General features: G+C 56.9%; 2 protein-coding genes across 2 annotated transcripts in view; both read left to right on the top strand.

The window, feature by feature from the left end:
• Positions 1–554: 554 nt before the first annotated feature.
• On the top strand, positions 555–19,259 carry LOC121108863 (DNA-directed RNA polymerase II subunit RPB7; the record flags this gene model as incomplete). The annotated part of the gene is given in 4 exon segments (XM_040657073.1): positions 555–620; positions 2,287–2,358; positions 10,910–10,943; positions 19,121–19,259. Coding segments are annotated over 4 exon segments (186 nt in total), but the record flags the coding sequence as incomplete, so codon positions are not given.
• A 323-nt stretch (positions 19,260–19,582) lies between these two features.
• Positions 19,583–27,079, top strand: part of EEF1G (eukaryotic translation elongation factor 1 gamma) — a 55,438-nt gene continuing 47,941 nt past the window's right edge. Inside the window, exon 1 of the mRNA NM_001397234.1 lies at positions 19,583–19,603. Within this exon, the coding sequence (NP_001384163.1) occupies positions 19,589–19,603 (15 nt within the window). The 5' untranslated portion in view covers positions 19,583–19,588. The remainder of the gene's footprint in view (positions 19,604–27,079) is intronic.

Below are 27,079 nucleotides of genomic sequence, written 5' to 3'. Positions count from 1 at the left end.
CGCCCCATAACCCCCCCATAACCCCATAACCCCCCCCAAAACCCCATAACCCCCCCAAAACCCCATAACCCCCCGTTGGGGTCTCAGTGCTGAGGCTGCATTCTGACCCCCCCCAACCCCATAACCCCCCATAATCCCCCCCAACCCCATAACCCCATAACCCCACAACCCCCCATAACCCCAAAACCCCATAACCCCCCAAAACCCCATAACCCCCGTTGGGGTCTCAGTGCTGATGCTGCATTCTGACCCCCCCCAACCCCAAAACCCCCCATAACCCCCCATAATCCCCCCCAACCCCATAACCCCATAACCCCCCATAACCCCCCAAAACCCCATAACCCCCGTTGGGGTCTCAGTGCTGATGCTGCATTCTGACCCCCCCCAACCCCAAAACCCCACATAACCCCCCATAATCCCCCCCAACCCCATAACCCCCCATAACCCCCCATAACCCCATAACCCACCCCAAAACCCCATAACCCCCCAAAACCCCATAACCCCCGTTGGGGTCTCAGTGCTGATGCTGCATTCTGACCCCCCCCCCCCTGCAGTCCATCCCATCCGAGATGGAATTCGACCCCAACTCCAACCCTCCGTGCTACAAAACCGTGGACGAGGTCAGTGGGACCCCATATCCCCCATATATCCCCCATAACCCCATATATTCCCCCTATAACCCCATAGATCCCCCATAGCCCCATATATCCCCCTGTAATCCCCCATAACCCCATATATCCCCCATAACCCCATAGATCCCCCTATAACCCAATAGATACCCAAATATACCCCATAACCCCATATATACCCCTATAACACTATAGATCCCCCATAACCCCATATATCCCCCTATAACCTCATAGATCCCCCATATATCCCTCATAACCACATATATCCCCCATAACCCATATATACCCCTATAACCCCATAGATCCCCCATATATCCCCCACATCCCCTGTAGCCCCATATATACCCCTATAACCCCCTATAACCCCATATATCCCCCGTATATCCCCCATAACCCCATATATACCCCTATAACCCCATAGATCCCCCATATATCTCCCATAACCCCATATATCCCCCTATAACCCCATATATCCCCCATAACCCCATATATCCCCCTGTAATCCCCCATAACCCCATATATCCCCCTGTAATTCCCTATAACCCCATATATCCCCCATAACCCCATATATTCCCCCTATAACCCCATAGATCCCCCATATATCCCCCATAACCCCATATATACCCATATAACCCTATAGATCCCCCATATATCCCCCATATCCCCTGTAGCCCCATATATACCCCTATAACCCCCTATAACCCCATAGATCCCCCATATATCCCCCATAACCCCATATATAGCCCTATAACCCCATAGATCCCCCATATATCTCCCATAACCCCATATATCCCCCTATAACCCCATATATCCCCCATAGCCCCATATATCCCCCTGTAATCCCCTATAACCCCATATATCCCCCATATATCCCTCATAACCCCATATATCCCCCATAACCCCATATATTCCCCCTATAACCCCATAGATCCCCCATAACCCCATATATCCCCCTATAACCCCATAGATCCCCCATATATCCCCCATAACCCCATATATACCCCTATAACCCCATAGATCCCTCATATATCCCCCATAACCCCATATATACCCCTCTAACCCCATAAATCCCCCATATATCCCCCATAACCCCATATATCCCCTATAACCCCATATATCCCCCAGTAATCCCCTATAACCCTATATATCCCCCATCATCCCCTATAACACCATGTATCCTCCATATATCCCCTATAACCCCATATATCCCCCATAACCCCATATATTCCCCTGTAATCCCCTGTAACCCCGTATATCCCCCATATATTCCCTATAGCCCCATATATCCCCCATCATCCCCTATAACCCCATATATCCCCCATGTATCCCCCATAACCCCATATATCCCCCTATAATCCCCTATAGCCCTATATATGCCCCTGTAATCCTCTATAACCCCATATATCCCCCTATAACCCCACAGAACCCCACCCAGCCCCACATCGTTCCTATAACCCCATAGAACCCCACACAGCCCCACATCGCCCCCATAACCCCATAGAACCCCACCCAGCCCCACATCGCCCCTATAACCCCATATATCCCCCACAGAACCCCACCCAGCCCCACATCGCCCCCATAACCCCATATATCCCCCATAACCCCATACCCCCACCCAGCCCCACATCGCCCCTATAACCCCATATATCCCCTATAGGACATCGTTATCCAGCAGGACGATGAGATCCGCCTGAAGATTGTGGGGACGCGCGTGGACAAGAACGACATCGTGCGTCCCCACTGACCCCATACGGACCCTATTGACCCCATACGGACCCTATTGACCCCATAGGGACCCCACTGACCCCATACGGACCCCACTGACCCCATACGGACCCTATTGACCCCATAGGGACCCCACTGACCCCATACGGACCCTATTGACCCCATAGCGACCCCACTGACCCCATACGGACCCTATTGACCCCATAGGGACCCCACTGACCCCATACGGACCCCACTGACCCCATACGGACCCTATTGACCCCATAGGGACCCCACTGACCCCATACGGACCTTATTGACCCCATAGCGGCCCCACTGACCCCATAGGGACCCCACTGACCCCATACGGACCCTATTGACCCCATACGGACCCCACTGACCCCATACGGACCCTATTGACCCCATAGGGACCCCACTGACCCCATACGGACCCCACTGACCCCATACGGACCCTATTGACCCCATAGGGACCCCACTGACCCCATACGGACCCTATTGACCCCATAGCGACCCCACTGACCCCATACGGACCCTATTGACCCCATAGCGACCCCACTGACCCCATATGGACCCCACTGACCCCATACGGACCCTATTGACCCCATAGGGACCCCACTGACCCCATACGGACCCTATTGACCCCATAGCGACCCCACTGACCCCATAGGGACCCCACTGACCCCATACGGACCCTATTGACCCCATACGGACCCCACTGACCCCATACGGACCCTATTGACCCCATACGGACCCCACTGACCCCATACGGACCCTATTGACCCCATAGGGACCCCACGGACCCCATACGGACCCTATTGACCCCATACGGACCCCACTGACCCCATACGGACCCTATTGACCCCATAGGGACCCCACTGACCCCATACGGACCCCACTGACCCCATACGGACCCTATTGACCCCATACGGACCCTATTGACCCAATGGGGACCCCACTGACCCCATACGGACCCTATTGACCCCATAGGGACCCGACTGACCCCATACGGACCCCACTGACCCCATACGGACCCTATTGACCCCATAGGGACCCCACTGACCCCATACGGACCCCACTGACCCCATACGGACCCTATTGACCCCATACGGACCCCACTGACCCCACACGGACCCTATTGACCCCATAGGGACCCCACTGACCCCATACGGACCCTATTGACCCCATACGGACCCCACTGACCCCATAGGGACCCTATTGACCCCATACGGACCCCACTGACCCCATACGGACCCTATTGACCCCATAGGGACCCCACTGACCCCATAGGGACCCCACTGACCCCAGAGGGACCCCACTGACCCCATACGGACCCTATTGACCCCATACGGACCCCACTGACCACAGAGGGACCCCACTGACCCCATACGGACCCTATTGACCCCATAGGGATCCCACTGACCCCATAGGGACCCTATTGACCCCATAGGGATCCCACTGACCCCATAGGGACCCTATTGACCCCATAGGGTCCTCATTGAACCTATAGAGACCCCACTGACCCCATACGGACCCTATTGACCCCATGGGGACCCCACTGACCCCATACGGACCCTATTGACCCCATAGGGACCCCACTGACCCCATACGGACCCTATTGACCCCATAGGGACCCCTCTGACCCCATACGGACCCTATTGACCCCATAGGGACGCCTCTGACCCCATACGGACCCTATTGACCCCATAGGGACCCGACTGACCCCATACGGACCCTATTGACCCCATAGGGACCCCACTGACCCCATACGGACCCCACTGACCCCATACGGACCCTATTGACCCCATAGGGTCCTCATTGAACCTATAGAGACCCCACTGACCCCATACAGACCCTATTGACCCCATAGGGACCCCACTGACCCCATACGGACCCTATTGACCCCATAGGGACCCCAATGACCCCATACGGACCCTATTGACCCCATAGGGACCCCACTGACCCCATAGGGACCCTATTGACCCCATACGGACCCTATTGACCCCATAGGGACCCCACTGACCCCATACGGACCCTATTGACCCCATAGGGACCCCATTGACCCCATACGGACCCTATTGACCCCATAGGGACCCCACTGACCCCATAGGGACCCCACTGACCCCAGAGGGACCCCACTGACCCCATACGGACCCTATTGACCCCATAGGGACCCCACTGACCCCATACGGACCCTATTGACCCCATACGGACCTCATTGAACCTATAGAGACCCCACGGACCCCATACGGACCCTATTGACCCCATACGGACCCCACTGACCCCATACGGACCCTATTGACCCCATAGGGACCCCACTGACCCCATACGGACCCCACTGACCCCATACGGACCCTACTGACCCCATACGGACCCCATTGACCCAATAGTGACCCCAGTGCCCCATAGAGACCCCATTGACCCCATAGGGAACCCAACATCACCATAGATACCCCATAGACCCCATAGGGACCTCAGTGCTCCATAGAGACCCTATTGACCCCATAGGGACCCCAATGACCCCATAGAGACCCTATTGACCCCATAGGGACCCCACTGACCCCATAGGGACCCTATTGACCCCATACGGACCCTATTGACCCCATAGGGACCCCACTGACCCCATACGGACCCTATTGACCCCATACGGACCCCACTGACCCCATACGGACCCTATTGACCCCATAGGGACCCCACTGACCCCACACGGACCCTATTGACCCCATACAGACCCCACTGACCCCATACGGACCCTATTGACCCCATAGGGACCCCACTGACCCCATAGGGACCCCACTGACCCCAGAGGGACCCCACTGACCCCATACGGACCCTATTGACCCCATACGGACCCCACTGACCACAGAGGGACCCCACTGACCCCATACGGACCCTATTGACCCCATAGGGATCCCACTGACCCCATAGGGACCCTATTGACCCCATAGGGATCCCACTGACCCCATAGGGACCCTATTGACCCCATAGGGTCCTCATTGAACCTATAGAGACCCCACTGACCCCATACGGACCCTATTGACCCCATGGGGACCCCACTGACCCCATACGGACCCTATTGACCCCATAGGGACCCCACTGACCCCATACGGACCCCACTGACCCCATACGGACCCTATTGACCCCATACGGACCCTATTGACCCCATGGGGACCCCACTGACCCCATACGGACCCCACTGACCCCATAGGGACCCCACTGACCCCATACGGACCCTATTGACCCCATAGGGACCCCACTGACCCCATACGGACCCTATTGACCCCATACGGACCCTATTGACCCCATAGCGACCCCACTGACCCCATACGGACCCTATTGACCCCATAGGGACCCCACTGACCCCATACGGACCCTATTGACCCCATAGGGACCCCTCTGACCCCATACGGACCCTATTGACCCCATAGGGACGCCTCTGACCCCATACGGACCCTATTGACCCCATAGGGACCCGACTGACCCCATACGGACCCTATTGACCCCATAGGGACCCCACTGACCCCATACGGACCCCACTGACCCCATACGGACCCTATTGACCCCATAGGGTCCTCATTGAACCTATAGAGACCCCACTGACCCCATACAGACCCTATTGACCCCATAGGGACCCCACTGACCCCATACGGACCCTATTGACCCCATAGGGACCCCAATGACCCCATACGGACCCTATTGACCCCATAGGGACCCCACTGACCCCATAGGGACCCCACTGACCCCATACGGACCCTATTGACCCCATAGGGACCCCATTGACCCCATACGGACCCTATTGACCCCATAGGGACCCCACTGACCCCATAGGGACCCCACTGACCCCAGAGGGACCCCACTGACCCCATACGGACCCTATTGACCCCATAGGGACCCCACTGACCCCATACGGACCCTATTGACCCCATACGGACCTCATTGAACCTATAGAGACCCCACGGACCCCATACGGACCCTATTGACCCCATACGGACCCCACTGACCCCATACGGACCCTATTGACCCCATAGGGACCCCACTGACCCCATACGGACCCCACTGACCCCATACGGACCCTACTGACCCCATACGGACCCCATTGACCCAATAGTGACCCCAGTGCCCCATAGAGACCCCATTGACCCCATAGGGAACCCAACATCACCATAGATACCCCATAGACCCCATAGGGACCTCAGTGCTCCATAGAGACCCTATTGACCCCATAGGGACCCCAATGACCCCATAGAGACCCTATTGACCCCATAGGGACCCCACTGACCCCATAGGGACCCTATTGACCCCATACGGACCCTATTGACCCCATAGGGACCCCACTGACCCCATACGGACCCTATTGACCCCATACGGACCCCACTGACCCCATACGGACCCTATTGACCCCATAGGGACCCCACTGACCCCACACGGACCCTATTGACCCCATACAGACCCCACTGACCCCATACGGACCCTATTGACCCCATAGGGACCCCACTGACCCCATAGAGACCCTATTGACCCCATAGGGACCCCAATGACCCCATAGAGACCCTATTGACCCCATAGGGACCCCAATGACCCCATAGAGACCCTATTGACCCCATAGGGACCCCAATGCCCCATAGAGACCCTATTGACCCCATAGGGACGCCTCTGACCCCATAGGGACCCTATTGACCCCATACGGACCCTATTGACCCCATAGGGACCCCACTGACCCCATACGGACCCTATTGACCCCATACGGACCCCACTGACCCCATACGGACCCTATTGACCCCATAGGGACCCCACTGACCCCACACGGACCCTATTGACCCTATAGGGACCCCACTGACCCCATACGGACCCTATTGACCCCATAGGGACCCCACTGACCCCATACGGACCCTATTGACCCCATACGGACCTCATTGAACCTATAGAGACCCCACGGACCCCATACGGACCCTATTGACCCCATACGGACCCCACTGACCCCATACGGACCCCACTGACCCCATACGGACCCTACTGACCCCATACGGACCCCATTGACCCAATAGTGACCCCAGTGCCCCATAGAGACCCCATTGACCCCATAGGGAACCCAACATCACCATAGATACCCCATAGACCCCATAGGGACCTCAGTGCTCCATAGAGACCCTATCAACCACATCGGGACCCTATTGACCCCATAGGGACCCCAATGACCCCATAGAGACCCTATTGACCCCATAGGGACCCCATTGACCCCATAGGGACCCCACTGACCCCATACGGACCCTATTGACCCCATAGGGATCCCACTGACCCCATAGGGACCCTATTGACCCCATAGGGACCCCTACATCCCCATAGGGACCGCACTGACCCCATACGGACACTATTGACCCCATAGGGACCTCATTGAACCTATAGAGACCCCACTGACCCCATACGGACCCCATTGACCCCATAGGGACCCCACTGACCCCATATGGACCCTATTGACCCCATAGAATCCTATTGATACCATAGGGACCCCTCTGACCCCATACACACCCTATTGACCCCATAGTGACCCCACTGACCCCATAGAGACCCTATTGACCCCATAGCAACCCCAGTGCCCCATAGGGACCCCACTGACCCCATACGGACCCTATTGACCCCAAAGGGACCTTACTGACCCCCTAGGGACCCCACTGACCCCATACGGACCCTTTTGACCCCAAAGGGACCTTACTGACCTTATAGGGACCCCACTGACCCCATAGGGTCCCCACTGACCCCATACGGACCCTATTGACCCCTTAGGGGCCCCACTGATCCCATAGAGACCCTATTTACCCCATAGGGACCCCATTGACCCCATACAGCCCCACTGACCCCATAGGGATCCCAATGCTGCCATAGGGACCCCAATGTCCCCCAGTGCTCCCGTAGAGACCCCAATATCCCCAATGTCCCCAATGACCCCAACAACCCCAATGTCCCCGTTGTCCCCATTAATGTCCCCAATGCCCCCAATGACCCCATATCCCCCATTGCCCCCATTGTCCCCATGATGTCCCCATTGCCCCCATTGTCCCCAACGCCCCCAATGTCCCCATTGCCCCCATTAATGTCCCCAAAGCCCCCATGAATGTCCCTATTGCCCCCATTGCCCCCATTAAAGCCCCCATTAATGTCCCCATTGCCCCCATTAATGTCCCCATTGCCCCCATGAATGTCCCCGTTGCCCCCATTGCCCCCATTAATGTCCCCATTGCCCCCATTAAAGCCCCCATGAATGTCCCCATTGCCCCCATTAATGTCCCCGTTGCCCCCGTTGCCCCCATTAAAGCCCCCATTAATGTCCCCAATGTCCCCATTGGCCCCATTGCCCTCATGAATGTCCCCAATACCCCCATTAATGTCCCCATTGCCCCCATGAATGTCCCCATTAAAGCTCCCATTAATGTCCCCAATGCCCCCATGAATGTCCCCGTAGCCCCCATTATTGCCCCCATTGCCCCCATTAAAGCCCCCATGAATGTCCCCAATGCCCCACTGTCCCCATTGCCCCCATTGCCCCCATTAATGCCCCCAATGTCCCCATGATGTCCCCATTGCCCCCATTGTCCCCATTGCCCCCATTAATGTCCCCATTGCCCCCATTAATGTCCCCAATGTCCCCATTGTCCCCATTAAAGCCCCCATGAATGTCCCCAATGCCCCCATGAATGTCCCCAATGCCCCCATTAATGTCCTCATTGCCCCCATTAAAGCCCCCATTAATGTCCCCATTGCCCCCATTGCCCCCATTGCCCCCATGAATGTCCCCAATGTCCCCATTGCCCCCATTAATGTCCCCAATGCCCCACTGTCCCCATTGCCCCCATTGTCCCCATTGCCCCCATTAATGTCCCCATTGCCCCTATTAATGTCTCCATTGCCCCCATTAATGTCCCCATTGCCCCCATGAATGTCCCCATTAAAGCCCCCATTAATGTCCCCAATTCCCCCATGAATGTCCCTGTTGCCCCCATTAATGTCCCCAATGTCCCCAATGCCCCCATTGCCCCCATTAATGTCCCCATTGCCCCCATGAATGTCCCCATTGCCCCCATTGCCCCCATTAAAGCCCCCATGAATGTCCCCATTGCTCCCATTAATGTCCCCAATGCCCCATTAAAGCCCCCGTTAATGCCCCCAAAGCCCCCATTAATGTCCCCAAAGCCCCCATTAATGTCCCCAATGTCCCCATTGCCCCCATTGCCCCCATTAATGCCCCCAATGTCCCCATGATGTCCCCATTGCCCCCATTGTCCCCATTGCCCCCATTAATGTCCCCATTGCCCCCATTAATGTCCCCAATGCCCCCATTGCCCCCATGAATGTCCCCATTGCCCCCATTAATGTCCCCATTGCTCCCATTAAAGCCCCCATGAATGTCCCCAAAGCCCCCATTGCCCCCATTGCCCCCATTAATGTCCCCAATGCCCCACTGTCCCCATTGCCCCCATTGTCCCCATTGCCCCCATTAATGTCCCCATTGCCCCTATTAATGTCTCCATTGCCCCCATTAATGTCCCCATTGCCCCCATGAATGTCCCCATTAAAGCCCCCATTAATGTCCCCAATTCCCCCATGAATGTCCCTGTTGCCCCCATTAATGTCCCCAATGTCCCCAATGCCCCCATTGCCCCCATGAATGTCCCCAAAGCCCCCATTAATGTCCCCATTGCTCCCATTAAAGCCCCCATGAATGTCCCCAAAGCCCCCATTGCCCCCATTGCCCCCATTAATGTCCCCAATGCCCCACTGTCCCCATTGCCCCCATTGTCCCCATTGCCCCCATTAATGTCCCCATTGCCCCTATTAATGTCTCCATTGCCCCCATTAATGTCCCCATTGCCCCCATGAATGTCCCCATTAAAGCACTCATTAATGTCCCCAATTCCCCCATGAATGTCCCTGTTGCCCCCATTAATGTCCCCAATGTCCCCAATGCCCCCATTGCCCCCATTAATGTCCCCAAAGCCCCCATTAATGTCCCCATTGCTCCCATTAAAGTCCCCATTAATGTCCCCATTGCCCCCATGAATGTCCCCATTAAAGCCCCCATTAATGTCCCCATTGCCTCCATGAATGCCCCCATTGCCCCCATTGCCCCCATTAAAGCCCCCATGAATGTCCCCATTGCTCCCATGAATGTCCCCATTGCCCCCATTAATGTCCCCATTGCCCCCATGAATGTCCCCGTTGCCCCCATTGCCCCCATTAAAGCCCCCATTAATGTCCCCAGTGCCCCCATTGCCCCCATTAAAGCCCCCATTAATGTCCCCATTGCCCCCATTGCCCCCATTGCCCCCATTAAAGCCTCCATTAATGTCCCCATTGCCCCCATGAATGTCCCCATTGCCCCCATTGCCCCCATTAAAGCCCCCATTAATGTCCCCAGTGCCCCCATTAATGTCCCCATTGCTCCCATTAAAGCCCCCATTAATGTCCCCATTGCCCCCATTGCCCCCATGAATGTCCCCATTGCCCCCATTGCCCCCATTGCCCCCATGAATGTCCCCGTTAATGTCCCCAATGTCCCACTGCAGTTCGCCATCGGATCGCTGATGGACGATTACCTCGGTGAGTGCGGGGCGGCCGCGGCCGGGGGGGGCGCTGTCCCATACACACCCCATAGAGACCCCAATGACCACATTGAGACCCCATAGAGACCCCACTGTCCCCATTGAGACCCCATAGAGACCCCAATGTCCCCATTGAGACCCCATAGAGACCCCAATGTCCCCATAGAGACACCAATGTCACCATTGAGACCCCATAGAGACCCCAATGTCCCCATAGAGACACCAATGTCACCATTGAGACCCCATAGAGACCCCAATGTCCCCATAGAGACCCCAATGTCCCCATTGAGACCCCATAGAGACCCCAATGTCCCCATAGAGACCCCAATGTCCCCATTGAGACCCCATAGAGACCCCAATGTCCCCATTGAGACCCCATTGTCCACATAGAGACCCCATAGAGACACCACTGTCCCCATTGAGACCCCATAGAGACCCCAATGTCCCCATAGAGACCCCATTGTCCACATAGAGACCCCATTGTACCCATACACACCCCATAGAGACCCCATTGTCCACATTGAGACCCCATAGAGACCCCAATGTCCCCATAGAGACCCCATAGAGAACCCAAAGTCCCCGTAGAGACCCCATTGTACCCATACACACCCCATAGAGACCCCATTGTCCACATTGAGACCCCATAGAGACCCCAATGTCCCCATTGAGACCCCATTGTCCCCATAGAGACCCCATAGAGACCCCAATGTCCCCATAGAGACCCCATAGAGACCCCATTGTCCCCATTGAGACCCCATTGTCCGCATAGAAACCTCATTGTCCCCAGAGAGACCCCAATGTCCCCATAGAGACCCAATGTCCCCATAGAGACCCCATAGAGACCCCAATGTCCTCATAGAGACCCCATAGAGACCCCATTGTCCCCATGGAGACCCCAAAGTCCCCATAGAGAATCCATTGTCCCCATAGAGACCCCATTGAGACCCCACCCCAATATCCTCATTGTCCCCATAGAGACCCCATTGTCCCCATAGAGACCCCATTGAGACCCCAATGTCCCCAATGTCCCCATAGAGACCCCACTGCCTTGTAGAGACCCCAATGTTTTCATTGTCCCCATAGAGACCCCACTGTCTCCATAGAGACCCCAAAGTCCACATAGAGGCCCCATTGTCCCCATTGAGACCCCATAGAAACCCCAATGTCCCCATTGTCCCCATAGAGACCCCATTGTCCGCATTGAGACCCCATAGAGACCCCAATGTCTCCATAGAGACCCCATTGTCCCCATTGAGACCCCATAGAGACCCCATTGTCCCCATAGAGACCCCATTGTCCCCATTGAGACCCCATAGAGACCCCAATGTCTCCATAGAGACCCCATTGTCCCCATTGAGACCCCATAGAGACCCCAATGTCTCCATAGAGACCCCAATGTCCCCACTGTCCCCATAGAGACCCCATTGTCCCCATTGAGACCCCATAGAGACCCCAATGTCTCCATAGAGACCCCATAGAGTCCCCAATGTCCCCATTGAGACCCCATAGAGACCCCAATGTCCCCATTGAGACCCCATTGTCCACATAGAGACCCCATAGAGACACCACTGTCCCCATTGAGACCCCATAGAGACCCCATTGTCCCCATTGAGACCCCATTGTCTACATAGAGACCCCATTGTACCCATACACACCCCATAGAGACCCCATTGTCCACATAGAGACCCCATAGAGAACCCAAAGTCCCCATAGAGACCCATTTGTACCCATACACACCCCATAGAGACCCCAATGACCACATTGAGACCCCATAGAGACCCCAATGTCTCCATAGAGACCCCAATGTCTACATAGAGACCCCATTGTACCCATACACACCCCATAGAGACCCCATTGTCCACATTGAGACCCCATAGAGACCCCATTGTCCCCATAGAGACCCCATTGTCCACATAGAGACCCCATAGAGACCCCATTGTCCCCATTGCGACCCCATTGTCCGCATAGAAACCTCATTGTCCCCAGAGAGACCCCATTGTCCCCATAGAGACCCCAATGTCCCCATTGAGACCCCATTGTCCACATAGAGACCCCATAGAGACACCACTGTCCCCATTGAGACCCCATAGAGACCCCAATGTCCCCATTGAGACCCCATTGTCCACATAGAGACCCCATTGTACCCATACACACCCCATAGAGACCCCAATGACCACATTGAGACCCCATACAGACCCCAATGTCCCCATTGAGACCCCATTGTCCCCATAGACACCCCATAGAGACACCACTGTCCCCATTGAGACCCCATAGAGACCCCAATGTCCCCATTGAGACCCCATTGTCCACATAGAGACCCCATTGTACCCATACACACCCCATAGAGACCCCATTGTCCACATTGAGACCCCATAGAGACCCCAATGTCCCCATAGAGACCCCATAGAGACCCCATTGTCCCCATTGAGACCCCATTGTCCCCATAGAGACCCCATTGTCCACATAGAGACCCCATTGTACCCATTGAGACCCCATAGAGACCCCAATGTCCACATTGAGACCCCATAGAGACCCCATTGTGCCCATAGAGACTCCAATGTCCCCATTGAGACCCCATAGAGACCCCAATGTCCCCATTGAGACCCCATTGTCCACATAGAGACCCCATTGTACCCATACACACCCCATAGAGACCCCATTGTCCACATTGAGACCCCATAGAGACCCCATTGTCCCCATAGAGACCCCATTGTCCACATTGAGACCCCATAGAGACCCCATTGTCCCCATAGAGACCCCATTGTCCACATTGAGACCCCATAGAGACCCCATTGTCCCCATAGAGACCCCATTGTCCACATAGAGACCCCATAGAGACCCCAATGTCCCCATAGAGACCCCATAGAGAACCCAAAGTCCCCATAGAGACCCATTTGTACCCATACACACCCCATAGAGACCCCAATGACCACATTGAGACCCCATAGAGACCCCAATGTCCCCATTGAGACCCCATTGTCCACATAGACACCCCATTGTACCCGTACACACCCCATAGAGACCCCAATGTCCCCATAGAGACCCCATTGTCCCCATAGAGACCCCATTGTACCCATACACACCCCATAGAGACCCCATTGTCCACATTGAGACCCCATAGAGACCCCACTGTCCCCATTGAGACCCCATTGTCCCCATAGAGACCCCATAGAGACCCCATTGTCCCCATAGAGACCCCATAGAGAACCCATTGTCCCCATAGAGACCCCATTGTCCACATAGAGACCCCATAGAGACCCCATTGTCCCCATTGCGACCCCATTGTCCGCATAGAAACCTCATTGTCCCCAGAGAGACCCCATTGTCCCCATAGAGACCCCAATGTCCCCATTGAGACCCCATTGTCCATATAGAGACCCCATAGAGACACCACTGTCCCCATTGAGACCCCATAGAGACCCCAATGTCCCCATTGAGACCCCATTGTCCACATAGAGACCCCATTGTACCCATACACACCCCATAGAGACCCCAATGACCACATTGAGACCCCATACAGACCCCAATGTCCCCATTGAGACCCCATTGTCCCCATAGACACCCCATAGAGACACCACTGTCCCCATTGAGACCCCATAGAGACCCCAATGTCCCCATTGAGACCCCATAGAGACCCCAATGTCCCCATTGAGACCCCATTGTCCACATAGAGACCCCATTGTACCCATACACACCCCATAGAGACCCCATTGTCCACATTGAGACCCCATAGAGACCCCAATGTCCCCATAGAGACCCCATAGAGACCCCATTGTCCCCATTGAGACCCCATTGTCCCCATAGAGACCCCATTGTCCACATAGAGACCCCATTGTACCCATTGAGACCCCATAGAGACCCCAATGTCCCCATTGAGACCCCATAGAGACCCCACTGTCCCCATTGAGACCCCATAGAGACCCCAATGTCCACATTGAGACCCCATAGAGACCCCATTGTGCCCATAGAGACTCCAATGTCCCCATTGAGACCCCATAGAGACCCCAATGTCCCCATTGAGACCCCATTGTCCACATAGAGACCCCATTGTACCCGTACACACCCCATAGAGACCCCAATGTCCACATTGAGACCCCATAGAGACCCCATTGTCCCCATAGAGACCCCATTGTCCACATTGAGACCCCATAGAGACCCCATTGTCCCCATAGAGACCCCATTGTCCACATAGAGACCCCGTAGAGACCCCAATGTCCCCAGTGAGACCCCATTGTCCACATAGAGACCCCATAGAGACCCCACTGTCCCCATTGAGACCCCATAGAGACCCCAATGTCCCCATTGAGACCCCATTGTCTACATAGAGACCCCATTGTACCCATACACACCCCATAGAGACCCCATTGTCCCCATAGAGACCCCATTGTCCACATTGAGACCCCATAGAGACCCCAATGTCCCCATTGAGACCCCATTGTCCCCATAGAGACCCCATAGAGACCCCAATGTCCCCATAGAGACCCCATAGAGAACCCAAAGTCCCCATAGAGACCCATTTGTACCCATACACACCCCATAGAGACCCCAATGACCACATTGAGACCCCATAGAGACCCCAATGTCCCCATTGAGACCCCATTGTCCACATAGACACCCCATTGTACCCGTACACACCCCATAGAGACCCCAATGTCCCCATAGAGACCCCAGTGTCCCCATAGAGACCCCATTGTACCCATACACACCCCATAGAGACCCCATTGTCCACATTGAGACCCCATAGAGACCCCACTGTCCCCATTGAGACCCCATTGTCCCCATAGAGACCCCATAGAGACCCCATTGTCCCCATAGAGACCCCATAGAGAACCCAAAGTCCCCATAGAGACCCATTTGTACCCATACACACCCCATAGAGACCCCAATGACCACATTGAGACCCCATAGAGACCCCAATGTCCCCATTGAGACCCCATTGTCCCCATAGACACCCCATAGAGACACCACTGTCCCCATTGAGACCCCCTAGAGACCCCAATGTCCCCATTGAGACCCCATTGTCTACATAGAGACCCCATTGTACCCATACACACCCCATAGAGACCCCATTGTCCACATTGAGACCCCATAGAGACCCCATTGTCCCCATAGAGACCCCATTGTCCACATTGAGACCCCATAGAGAACCCAAAGTCCCCATAGAGACCCCATTGTCCCCATAGAGACCCCATAGAGACCCCAATGTCCCCATTGAGACCCCATTGTCTACATAGAGACCCCATTGTACCCATACACACCCCATAGAGACCCCATTGTCCACATTGAGACCCCATAGAGACCCCATTGTCCCCATAGAGACCCCATTGTCCACATTGAGACCCCATAGAGACCCCATTGTCCCCATAGAGACCCCATTGTCCCCATAGAGACCCCATTGTCCACAGAGACCCCATAGAGACCCCAATGTCCCCATTGAGACCCCATTGTCCACATAGAGACCCCATTGTACCCATACACACCCCATAGAGACCCCATTGTCCCCATAGAGACCCCATTGTCCCCATAGAGACCCCATTGTCCACATTGAGACCCCATAGAGACCCCAATGTCCCCATTGAGACCCCATTGTCCCCATAGAGACCCCATAGAGACCCCAATGTCCCCATAGAGACCCCATAGAGAACCCAAAGTCCCCATAGAGACCCATTTGTACCCATACACACCCCATAGAGACCCCAATGACCACATTGAGACCCCATAGAGACCCCAATGTCCCCATTGAGACCCCATTGTCCCCATAGACACCCCATAGAGACCCCACTGTCCCCATTGAGACCCCATAGAGACCCCAATGTCCCCATTGAGACCCCATTGTCTACATAGAGACCCCATTGTACCCATACACACCCCATAGAGACCCCATTGTCCACATTGAGACCCCATTGTCTACATAGAGACCCCATTGTACCCATTGAGACCCCATAGAGACCCCAATGTCCCCATTGAGACCCCATTGTCCCCATAGAGACCCCATAGAGACCCCAATGTCCCCATAGAGACCCCATAGAGAACCCAAAGTCCCCATAGAGACCCATTTGTACCCATACACACCCCATAGAGACCCCAATGACCACATTGAGACCCCATAGAGACCCCAATGTCCCCATTGAGACCCCATTGTCCCCATAGACACCCCATAGAGACCCCATTGTCCCCATTGAGACCCCATTGTCCGCATAGAAACCTCATTGTCCCCAGAGAGACCCCAAAGTCCCCATAGAGAATCCATTGTCCCCATAGAGACCCCATAGAGACCCCACTGCCTTGTGGAGACCCCAATATCCTCATTGTCCCCATAGAGACCCCATTGTCCCCATAGGGACCCCATAGAGACCCCACTGCCTTGTGGAGACCCCAATATCCTCATTGTCCCCATAGAGACCCCAATGTCCCCATAGAGACCCCACTGTCTCCATAGAGACCCCAAAGTCCACATAGAAGCCCCATTGTCCCCATTGAGACCCCATAGAGACCCCAATGTCCCCATTGTCCCCATAGAGACCCCAATGTCTCCATAGAGACCCCAATGTCCCCATAGAGACCCCATTGTCCCCATAGAGACCGTATAGAGACCCCATTGTCCCAAAGAGACCCCACTGCCCCATAGAGACCCCATTGTCCCCATAGAGACCCCATTGAGACCCCATAGAGACCCCAATGTCCCCATAGAGACCCCATAGAGACCCCACTGCCTTGTGGAGACCCCAGTGTTTTCATTGTCCCCATAGAGACCCCAATGTCCCCATAGAGACCCCACTGCCTCCATAGAGACCCCAAAGTCCACATAGAGGCCCCATTGTCCCCATTGAGACCCCATAGAAACCCCAATGTCCCCATTGTCCCCATAGAGACCCCATTGTCCGCATTGAGACCCCATAGAGACCCCAATGTCTCCATAGAGACCCCATTGTCCCCATTGAGACCCCATAGAGACCCCAATGTCTCCATAGAGACCCCAATGTCCCCACTGTCCCCATAGAGACCTCATTGTCCCCATTGAGACCCCATAGAGACCCCAATGTCTCCATAGAGACCCCATAGAGTCCCCACTGTCCCCATAGAGACCCCACTGTCCCCATAGAGACCCCATTGTACCCATAGAGACCCCACTGTCCCCATAGAGACCCCATTGTCCCCATTGAGACCCCATAGAGACCCCAATGTCTCCATAGAGACCCCATAGAGTCCCCACTGTCCCCATAGAGACCCCAATGTCCCCATAGAGACCCCATTGTCCCCATAGAGACCCCACTGTCCCCATAGAGACCCCAGTGTCCCCATAGAGACCCCATTGCCCCCAATGCCCCCATTGTCCCCATTACCCCCATTGCCCCCAATGTCCTCAATGTCCCCATTGCCCCCATTACCCCACATTATCCTCTATGCCCCCATTGCCCCCAATGCCCCCATTGCCCCCAATGTCCCCTTTGCCCCCAATGTCCCCATTGCCCCCAATGTCCCCAATACCCCCAATGTCCCCCATTACCCCCATTGACCCCATTACCCCCAATGCCCCCATTGCCCCCAATGCCCCCATTGCCCCCAATACCCCCATTGTCCCCATTACCCCCTAATGTCCCCTTTGCCCCCAATACCCCCCATTATCCTCTATGCCCCCATTCCCCCCATTCCCCACATTGCTCCCACTGCTCCCATTGCCCCCAATGTCCTCAATGTCCCCTTTGCCCCCATTACCCCCATTACCCCCAATGCCCCCATTGCCCCCAATGCCCCCAGTGTCCCATTACTCCCATTGCCCCCATTACCCCCATTGCCCTCTATGTCCCTTTTGCCCCCATTGCCCCCATTACCCCCATTGCCCTCTATGTCCCTTTTGCCCCCATTGCCCCCAGTGTCCCCAATGCCCCCATTGCCCCCATTACCCCACAATGTCCCCATTGCCCCCAATACCCCCCATTATCCTCTATGCCCCCATTACCCCCTTTGCCCCCATTTCCCCCAATGCCTCCATTGCCCCCAATATCCCCAATACCCCCCATTATCCCCAATGCCCCCCACTGTCCCCCATTACCCCCATTGCCCCCAATGCCCCCATTACCCCCTATTGCCCCATTGCCCCCATTGCCCCCAGTGCCCCCAATGCCCCCATTGCCCCCATTGTCCCTCGGTGCCACCACCCCGTGTCCCCCCCAGGTCTGGTCAGCTGAGCGCCGTGGGACAGGAGAAGCTGTGGGGTGGGGGATGGGGGACAGGGCAGGATGTGGGCCTCTCTGTGGGCTGTCCCCGTCCCCCCCCCGCTCCGTTCCCAATAAATCCGTTATTTTTTTGGTCACTTTCCGTCTCACTCCGCGCGTGGGGACGCGCGACACGCGTGACAATCGCTCGGTGGGCCCCACCTCCCCCCATCGCCGCTTTAAGGCGACGCGCGGCCGCTTGAAGTGAGCCGCTCCCGCGCGCATGCGCAGCGCGCGAGGTAACGCCCGGCGGCGCGCTTTACGGCCTCGGCGGCGCTTTACGGCCTCGGCGGCGCTTTACGACCGCCGCGCTTTCCGGCTTCGGGGGGGAGTGGCGGCTCTTTACGACAGCCGCGCTTTCCGGCTTCGAGTCACTTTCCGGCAGCGGCCGTCCGTCCCGCCCTCTCTCTCTCCTGCGCTGCTCAAGATGGCGGTGTCCGGGGTGAGTGCGGCCTACCGCGCGGAATCCGCCGCCATCCTCCGCTCCGAACGGACCGGGGGGAACCGGGAGGGCGCGGGGAGGAGCGCGGGGGTCTCCCGGATGGGTCGGGGGCGGTCGGGGCGGCGGAGGAGCGCGGGGAGGGCGGCGATGGCGGACAGAGGCCGGGGGGGGGGTGGCGGTGCGGCGCCGCGGCCCTGATGGGGGGGGGGGGAGGGGGTGACCACGTGACCCGCGGCCGTGTCCCCAATGTCCCGCAGCGGTGACCCCGCGCCCCATAGCGCTGTGCCTATGGGACCCCCTGCCCCATAGCGCTGCCCCATAGCGCTGTCCCTATGGGGTCAGAGGATCCTCCTGCCCCATAGCGCTGTCCCTATGGGCTCTGAGGGTCCCCCTGCCCCATAGCGCTGTCCCTATGGGCTCTGAGGGTCCCCCGCCCCATAGCGCTGTCCCTATGGGCTCTGAGGGACCCCCTGCCCCATAGCGCTGTCCCCATGGGATCAGAGGATCCCCCTGCCCCATAGCGCTGTCCCTATGGGCTCTGAGGGTCCCCCTGCCCCATAGCACTGCCCCACAGCGCTGTGTCTATGGGACCCCCTGCCCCATAGCGCTGCCCCGTAGCGCTGTGCCTATGGCCCATTGGTCCTCCTGCCCCATAGCGCTGTCCCTATGGGGTCAGAGGGTCCCCCTGCCGCATAGTGCAGTCCCCATGGGACCCCCTGCCCCATAGCGCTGTCCCCACACCCCATAGGTGTCCCCACTCCCCATAGCGCTGCCCCATAGTGCTGTCCCCATGGGATCAGAGGTTCCCCCTGACCCATAGCACTGCCCCATAGCGCTGTCCCTATGGGCTCTGAGGGTCCCCCTGCCCCATAGCGCTGCCCCATAGCACTGTCCCCACACCCCATTGGTCCTCCTGTCCCACAGCGCTGCCCCATAGCGCTGTCCCTATGGGCTCTGAGTGTCTCCCTGCCCCATAGCGCTGCCCCATAGCGCTGTCCCTATGGCCCATTGGTCCCCCTGCCCCATAGCGCTGTCCCTATGGGCTCTGAGGGTCCCCCTGCCCCATAGCACTGCCCCAGAGCGCTGTGTCTATGGGACCCCCTGCCCCATAGCGCTGCGGCGTAGCGCTGTGCCTATGGCCCATTGGTCCTCCTGCCCCATAGCGCTGTCCCTATGGGGTCAGAGGGTCCCCCTGCCCCATAGCGCAGTCCCTATGGGACCCCCTGCCCCATAGCGCTGTCCCCACACCCCATAGGTGTCCCCACTCCCCATAGCGCTGCCCCATAGTGCTGTCCCCATGGGATCAGAGGTTCCCCCTGACCCATAGCACTGCCCCATAGCGCTGTCCCTATGGGCTCTGAGGGTCCCCCTGCCCCATAGCGCTGCCCCATAGCACTGTCCCCACACCCCATTGGTCCTCCTGTCCCACAGCGCTGCCCCATAGCGCTGTCCCTATGGGCTCTGAGTGTCTCCCTGCCCCATAGCGCTGCCCCATAGCGCTGTCCCTATGGCCCATTGGTCCTCCTGCCCCATAGCGCTGTCCCTATGGGGTCAGAGGGTCCCCCTGCCCCATAGCGCAGTCCCTATGGGACCCCCTGCCCCATAGCGCTGTCCCCACGCCCCATAGGTGTCCCCACTCCCCATAGCGCTGCCCCATAGCGCTGTCCCTATAGGATCAGAGGGACCCCCTGCCCCATAGCACTGCCCCATAGCGCTGTCCCTATGGGATCAGAGGGGCCCCCTGCCCCATAGCGCTGCCCCATAGCACTGTCCCCACACCCCGTTGGTCCCCCTGCCCCATAGCGCTGTCCCTGTGGGCTCTGAGGGTCCCCCTGCCCCATAACGTTGCCCCATAGCCCACAGCGCTGTGCCTATGGGAACCCCTGCCCCATAGCGCTGCCCCATAGCGCTGTGCCTATGGCCCATTGGTCCTCCTGCCCCATAGCGCTGTCCGTATGGCCCATTGGTCCTCCTGCCCCATAGCGCTGTCCCTATGGGCTCTGAGGGTCCCCCTGACCCATAGCACTGCCCCATAGCGCTGTCTCCATGGGATCAGAGGGTCCCCCTGCCCCATAGCGCTGCCCCATAGCGCTGTCCCTATGGCCCATTGGTTCTCCTGTCCCATAGCGCTGTCCCTATGGACTCTGAGGATCCCCCTGCCCCATAGCGCTGTCCCCTCACCCCATTGGTCCTTCTGCCCCACAGCGCTGTGCCAATGGGACCCCCTGCCCCATAGTGCTGCCCCATAGCGCTGTGCCTATGGGGCCCCCTCCCCCATGGTGCTGCCCCATAGCACTGTCCCCACGCGCCATTGGTCCTCCTGCCCCATAGCGCTGTCCCTATGAGACCCCCTGCCCCATAGGGCTGTCCCCATGTGCTCTGAGGGTCCTCCTGCCCCATAGCGCTGCCCCATAGCGCTGTCCCCGTGGGCTTTGAGGGTCCTCCTGCCCCTATGAGACCCCCTACCCCATAGAGTTGTCTTCATGGGATCAGAGGGTCCCCGTGCCCCATGGTGCTGCCCCATAGCGCTGTCCCCACGCCCCATTGGTCCTCTTGCCCCATAGCGCTGTCCCTATGAGACCCCCTGCCCCATAGTCCTGTCCCCATGGGATGAGAGGGTCCTCCTGCCCCATAGCGCTGCCCCATAGCGCTGTCCCTATGGCCCATTGATCCTCCTGCCCCATAGCCCTGTCCCCATGGGATCAGAGGGTCCCCCTGCCCCATAGCACTGTCCCCATAGCGCTGTGCCTATGGGACCCCCTGCCCCATAGCGCTGTCCCCACGGGCCCATTGGTCCCTGCACCCCATAGCGCTGTCCCGCCACCCCACTGATGTCCCCCTGCCCCATAGCGCTGTCCCGCCACCCCACTGATGTCCCCGTGCCCCATAGCAGTGTCCCCCCACCCCATTGATGTCCCCCTGCCCCATAGCGCTGTCCCCCCACCCCATTGATGTCCCCCTGCCCCATAGCGCTGTCCCCATGGGCCTGTTGGTCCCCGCACCCCATAGCAGTGTCCCCCCACCCCACTGCTGTCCCCCTGCCCCATAGCGCTGCCCCCCCACCCCACTGCTGTCCCCCTGCCCCATAGCGCTGCCCCATAGCGCTGTCCCCTCACCCCGCTGATGTCTCCCTGCCCCATAGCGCTGTCCCCCCACCCCACTGCTGTCCCCGTGCCCCATAGCGCTGTCCCCACGCCCCATTGATGTCCCCCTGCCCCATAGTGCTGCCCCATAGCGCTGCCCCCCCACCCCACTGATGTCCCCGTGCCCCATAGCGCTGTCCCCACACCCCATTGCTGTCCCCCTGCCCCATAGCGCTGTCCCCACACCCCACTGATGTCCCTGTGCCCCATAGCGCTGTCCCCACACCCCATTGGTCCCCCTGCCCCATAGCGCTGCCCCATAGTGCTGTCCCCCCACCCCACTGATGTCCCCCTGCCCCATAGCGCTGTGCCCACGCCCCATTGATGTCCCTTTGCCCCATAGTGCTGTCCCCACATCCCATTGGTCCCCCTGCCCCATAGCGCTGCCCCATAGCGGTGTCCCCCCACCCCACTGATGTCCCCGTGCCCCATAGTGCTGTCCCCACACCCCATTGCTGTCCCCCTGCCCCATAGCAACACCTCCCCCACCCCATAGCGGTGTCCCCCCACCCCATAGCGCCCCCCCCCCCGTGCTGCCCCCCCATAGGACCCCCCCAGACACTGTCCACGTCCCCCCCTATAGGTCTGCCCCCCCATAGCGCTGCCCCCCACGTTCTGTTGGCGCCCCCCACCCCATAGCGCCAGCCCCATGCCCCATAGCTGTCCCCTGCCCCATAGCGCCACCCCCCCCCCGCCCCATAGGACCCCCCCCCATATAGCCCCCAGACCCTGTACATCTGCCCCCCTATAACCCCATATTGCCCCATATCGCTGCCATATACCCCCATATACCCCCATATAACTCCCTATACCCCCCCATATAACCCCCTATACTCCTATATAATGCCCTATACCCCCCTGTACCCCCATATAACCCCCCTGTACCCCCATATAACCCCCCTGTACCCCCATATAACCCCCTATGCCCCCATATAACCCCTATATAACCCCCATATAACCCCCATATAATCCCCTGTACCCCCATCTAACCCCCTATACCCCCATTCACCCCCATATAACCCCCTATACCCCCATATAACCCCCACATAAGCCCATGTGCCCCCGTATAACCCCCTTATAACCCTATATAACCTCATATAACGCCTATACCCCCCAGACCCTGTACCTGTACCCCCCTATACCCCCCCTATACCCCCCTATACCCCCCTATACCCCCCTATACCCCCCTGTACCCCCACATAACCCCCACATAACCCCCACATAACCCCCTATGCCCCCATATAACCCCCTATACCCCTATATAATTCCCCTATAACCCCCTGTACCCTCATATAACCCCCATATAACCCCCTACGCCCCCACATAACCCCATGTGCCCCCATATAACCCCCTTATAACCCTATATAACCCCATATAACCCCTATAGCCCCCAGACCCTGTACACTGACCCCCCTATACCCCCCTATACCCCCCTATACCCCCCTATACCCCCCTGTACCCCCACATAACCCCCACATAACCCCCACATAACCCCCTATGCCCCCATATAACCCCCTATACCCCTATATAATTCCCCTATAACCCCCTGTACCCTCATATAACCCCCATATAACCCCCTACGCCCCCACATAACCCCATGTGCCCCCATATAACCCCCTTATAACCCTATATAACCCCATATAACCCCTATAGCCCCCAGACCCTGTACACTGACCCCCCTATACCCCCCTATACCCCCCTATACCCCCCTATACCCCCCTATACCCCCCTATAACCCCCATATATCCCCCTATAACCCCCTTATAATCCTATATATAACCCCATATAACCCCTATACCCCCCAGACTGTGTACACATACCCCCATATAACCCCCTATACCCCCATATAACCCCCATATAACCCCCTGTGCCCCCATATACCCCCTTATAACCCTATATAACCCCATATAACCCCTATACCCCCCAGGACCCTGTACATGTACCCCCCTATAACCCCCATATAACCCCCCTGTACCCCCATATAACCCCCATATAACCCTCCTGTACCCCCATATAACCCCCTATGCCCCCATATAACCCCGTATACCCCTATATAACCCCCATATAACCCCCCTGTACCCCCATATAACCCCCTATGCCCCCCTATACCCCCCTATACCCCCATATAACCCCCATATAACCCCATTCACCCCCATATAACCCCATTCACCCCCATATAACCCCCTATACCCCCATATAACCCCCATACAGCCCCCTATACCCCCCTATAACCCCGATATAACCCCCATACACCCCCCTGTACCCCCATATAACCCCCATACACCCCCCTGTACCCCCATATAACCCCCTATACCCCCATATAACTCCCATATAACCCCCCTGTAGCCCCATATAACTCCCTATATCCCCATATAACCCCCATATAGCCCCCTATACCCCCATATAACCCCCTATACCCCCATATAACCCCCATATAACCCCCCTGTACCCCCATATAACCCCCACATAACCCCATGTGCCCCCATATAATCCCCTTATAACCCTATATAACCCCATATAACCCCTATACCCCCCAGACCCTTTACCCGTACCCCCCTACACCCCCCTACACCCCCATATAACCCCCATATACCCCCATATAACCCCCTGTACCCCCTTATAACCCCCTTATAACCCCCTTATAACCCCCTATAACCCCCCTATAACCCCCTATAACCCCCCTATGACCCCCCTATAACCCCCCTATGACCCCCATATAACCCCCTGTACCCCCATATAACCCCCTTATAACCCTATATAACCCCATATAACCCTTATACCCCCCAGACCCTGTACCCGTACCCCCCTATACCCCCCTATACCCCCCTATACCCCCCTATACCCCCCTATACCCCCCTATACCCCCATATAACCCCCTATACCCCCATATAACCCCCATATAACCCCCATACGCCCCCATATAACCCCCGTATCGTATCCTATAAGTCCCCATACCCGTATATAACCCCATGTAACGCTTCCTATCATCCCATATAACCCCATGTACCCCCACATAGCCCCCTATAACCAAATATAACCCCATATAACCCAATGTCAGCCCCACATAACCCCATACAGCCCTCCATATCCCCATATAACCTCCACAGATACCCCATGTGTGCCCATATAACCCCATGTACCCCCATATAACCCCATATAACTCCCCCATATGCGCCCATATAACTCAATCTGACCCCCATATAACCCCATATAACTCAATATTGGCTCCTTATAACCCCCATATAACCCCCATATAACCCCCATATAACCCCCATATACCCCATATACCCTCTAATCTGACCCCATATACCCCACTGACCCCATTCAGATGCTGTACCCGTACTCCCTAATCTGACCCCATATACTCCCTAACCTGACCCCATATACCCCAATGACCCCATATACCCCCTAACCTGACCCCATACACCCCATGTGTGTCAGATGCTGTACACGTACCCCCATATTCCCCCCTAATCTGATCCCATATACCCCCAATGACCCCATATACCCCCTAATCTGATCCCATATACCCCATATCCGTCAGACGCTGTACACTTAGCCCCCCCTGACCCCATATACCCCCTAATCTGACCCCATATACCCCCAATGACCCCATATAACCTCTAATCTGACCCCATACACCCCATATACCCCCATATAACTCCATACACCCCATATATGTCAGACGCTGTACATGTACCCCCCTCTGACCCCATATACCCCCCTCTGACCCCGTATACACCCTAATCTGACCCCATACACCCCCTCTGACCCCATACACCCCCTAATCTGACCCCATACTCCCCATACACCCCCTAATCTGACCCCATACACCCCCTAATCTGACCCCATACACCCCATCTGACTCCATATACCCCCTAATCTGACCCCATACACCTCCTCTGACCCCATATAACCCCATATACCCCCTAACCTGACCCCATCCACCCCATATCCGTCAGACGCTGTACATGTACCCCCTAATCTGACCCCATACACCCCCTAATCTGACCCCATACACCCCATATGACCCCATATACCCCCTAATTTGACCCCATACACGCCCTCTGACCCCATATACCCCCAATGACCCCATATACCCTCTAATCTGATCCCATATTCCCCATATACCCCCTAATCTGACCCCATATACCCCCTAATCTGACCCCATATACCCCCAATGACCCCATATACCCCCTAATCCGACCCCATATACCCCCTAATCCGACCCCATACACCCCTTCTGACCCCATACACCCCCTAACCTGACCCCATACACCCCATATCCGTCAGATGCTGTACACGTACCCCCCTCTGACCCCATATAACCCCA

Source organism: Gallus gallus, unplaced genomic scaffold (assembly GCF_016699485.2).
Source record: "Gallus gallus isolate bGalGal1 unplaced genomic scaffold, bGalGal1.mat.broiler.GRCg7b scaffold_44, whole genome shotgun sequence".
Taxonomy (NCBI): Eukaryota; Metazoa; Chordata; class Aves; order Galliformes; family Phasianidae; genus Gallus; species Gallus gallus.
Note: the sequence above shows the minus strand (reverse complement) of the source record. Positions and strands in the feature narration are given on the sequence as shown.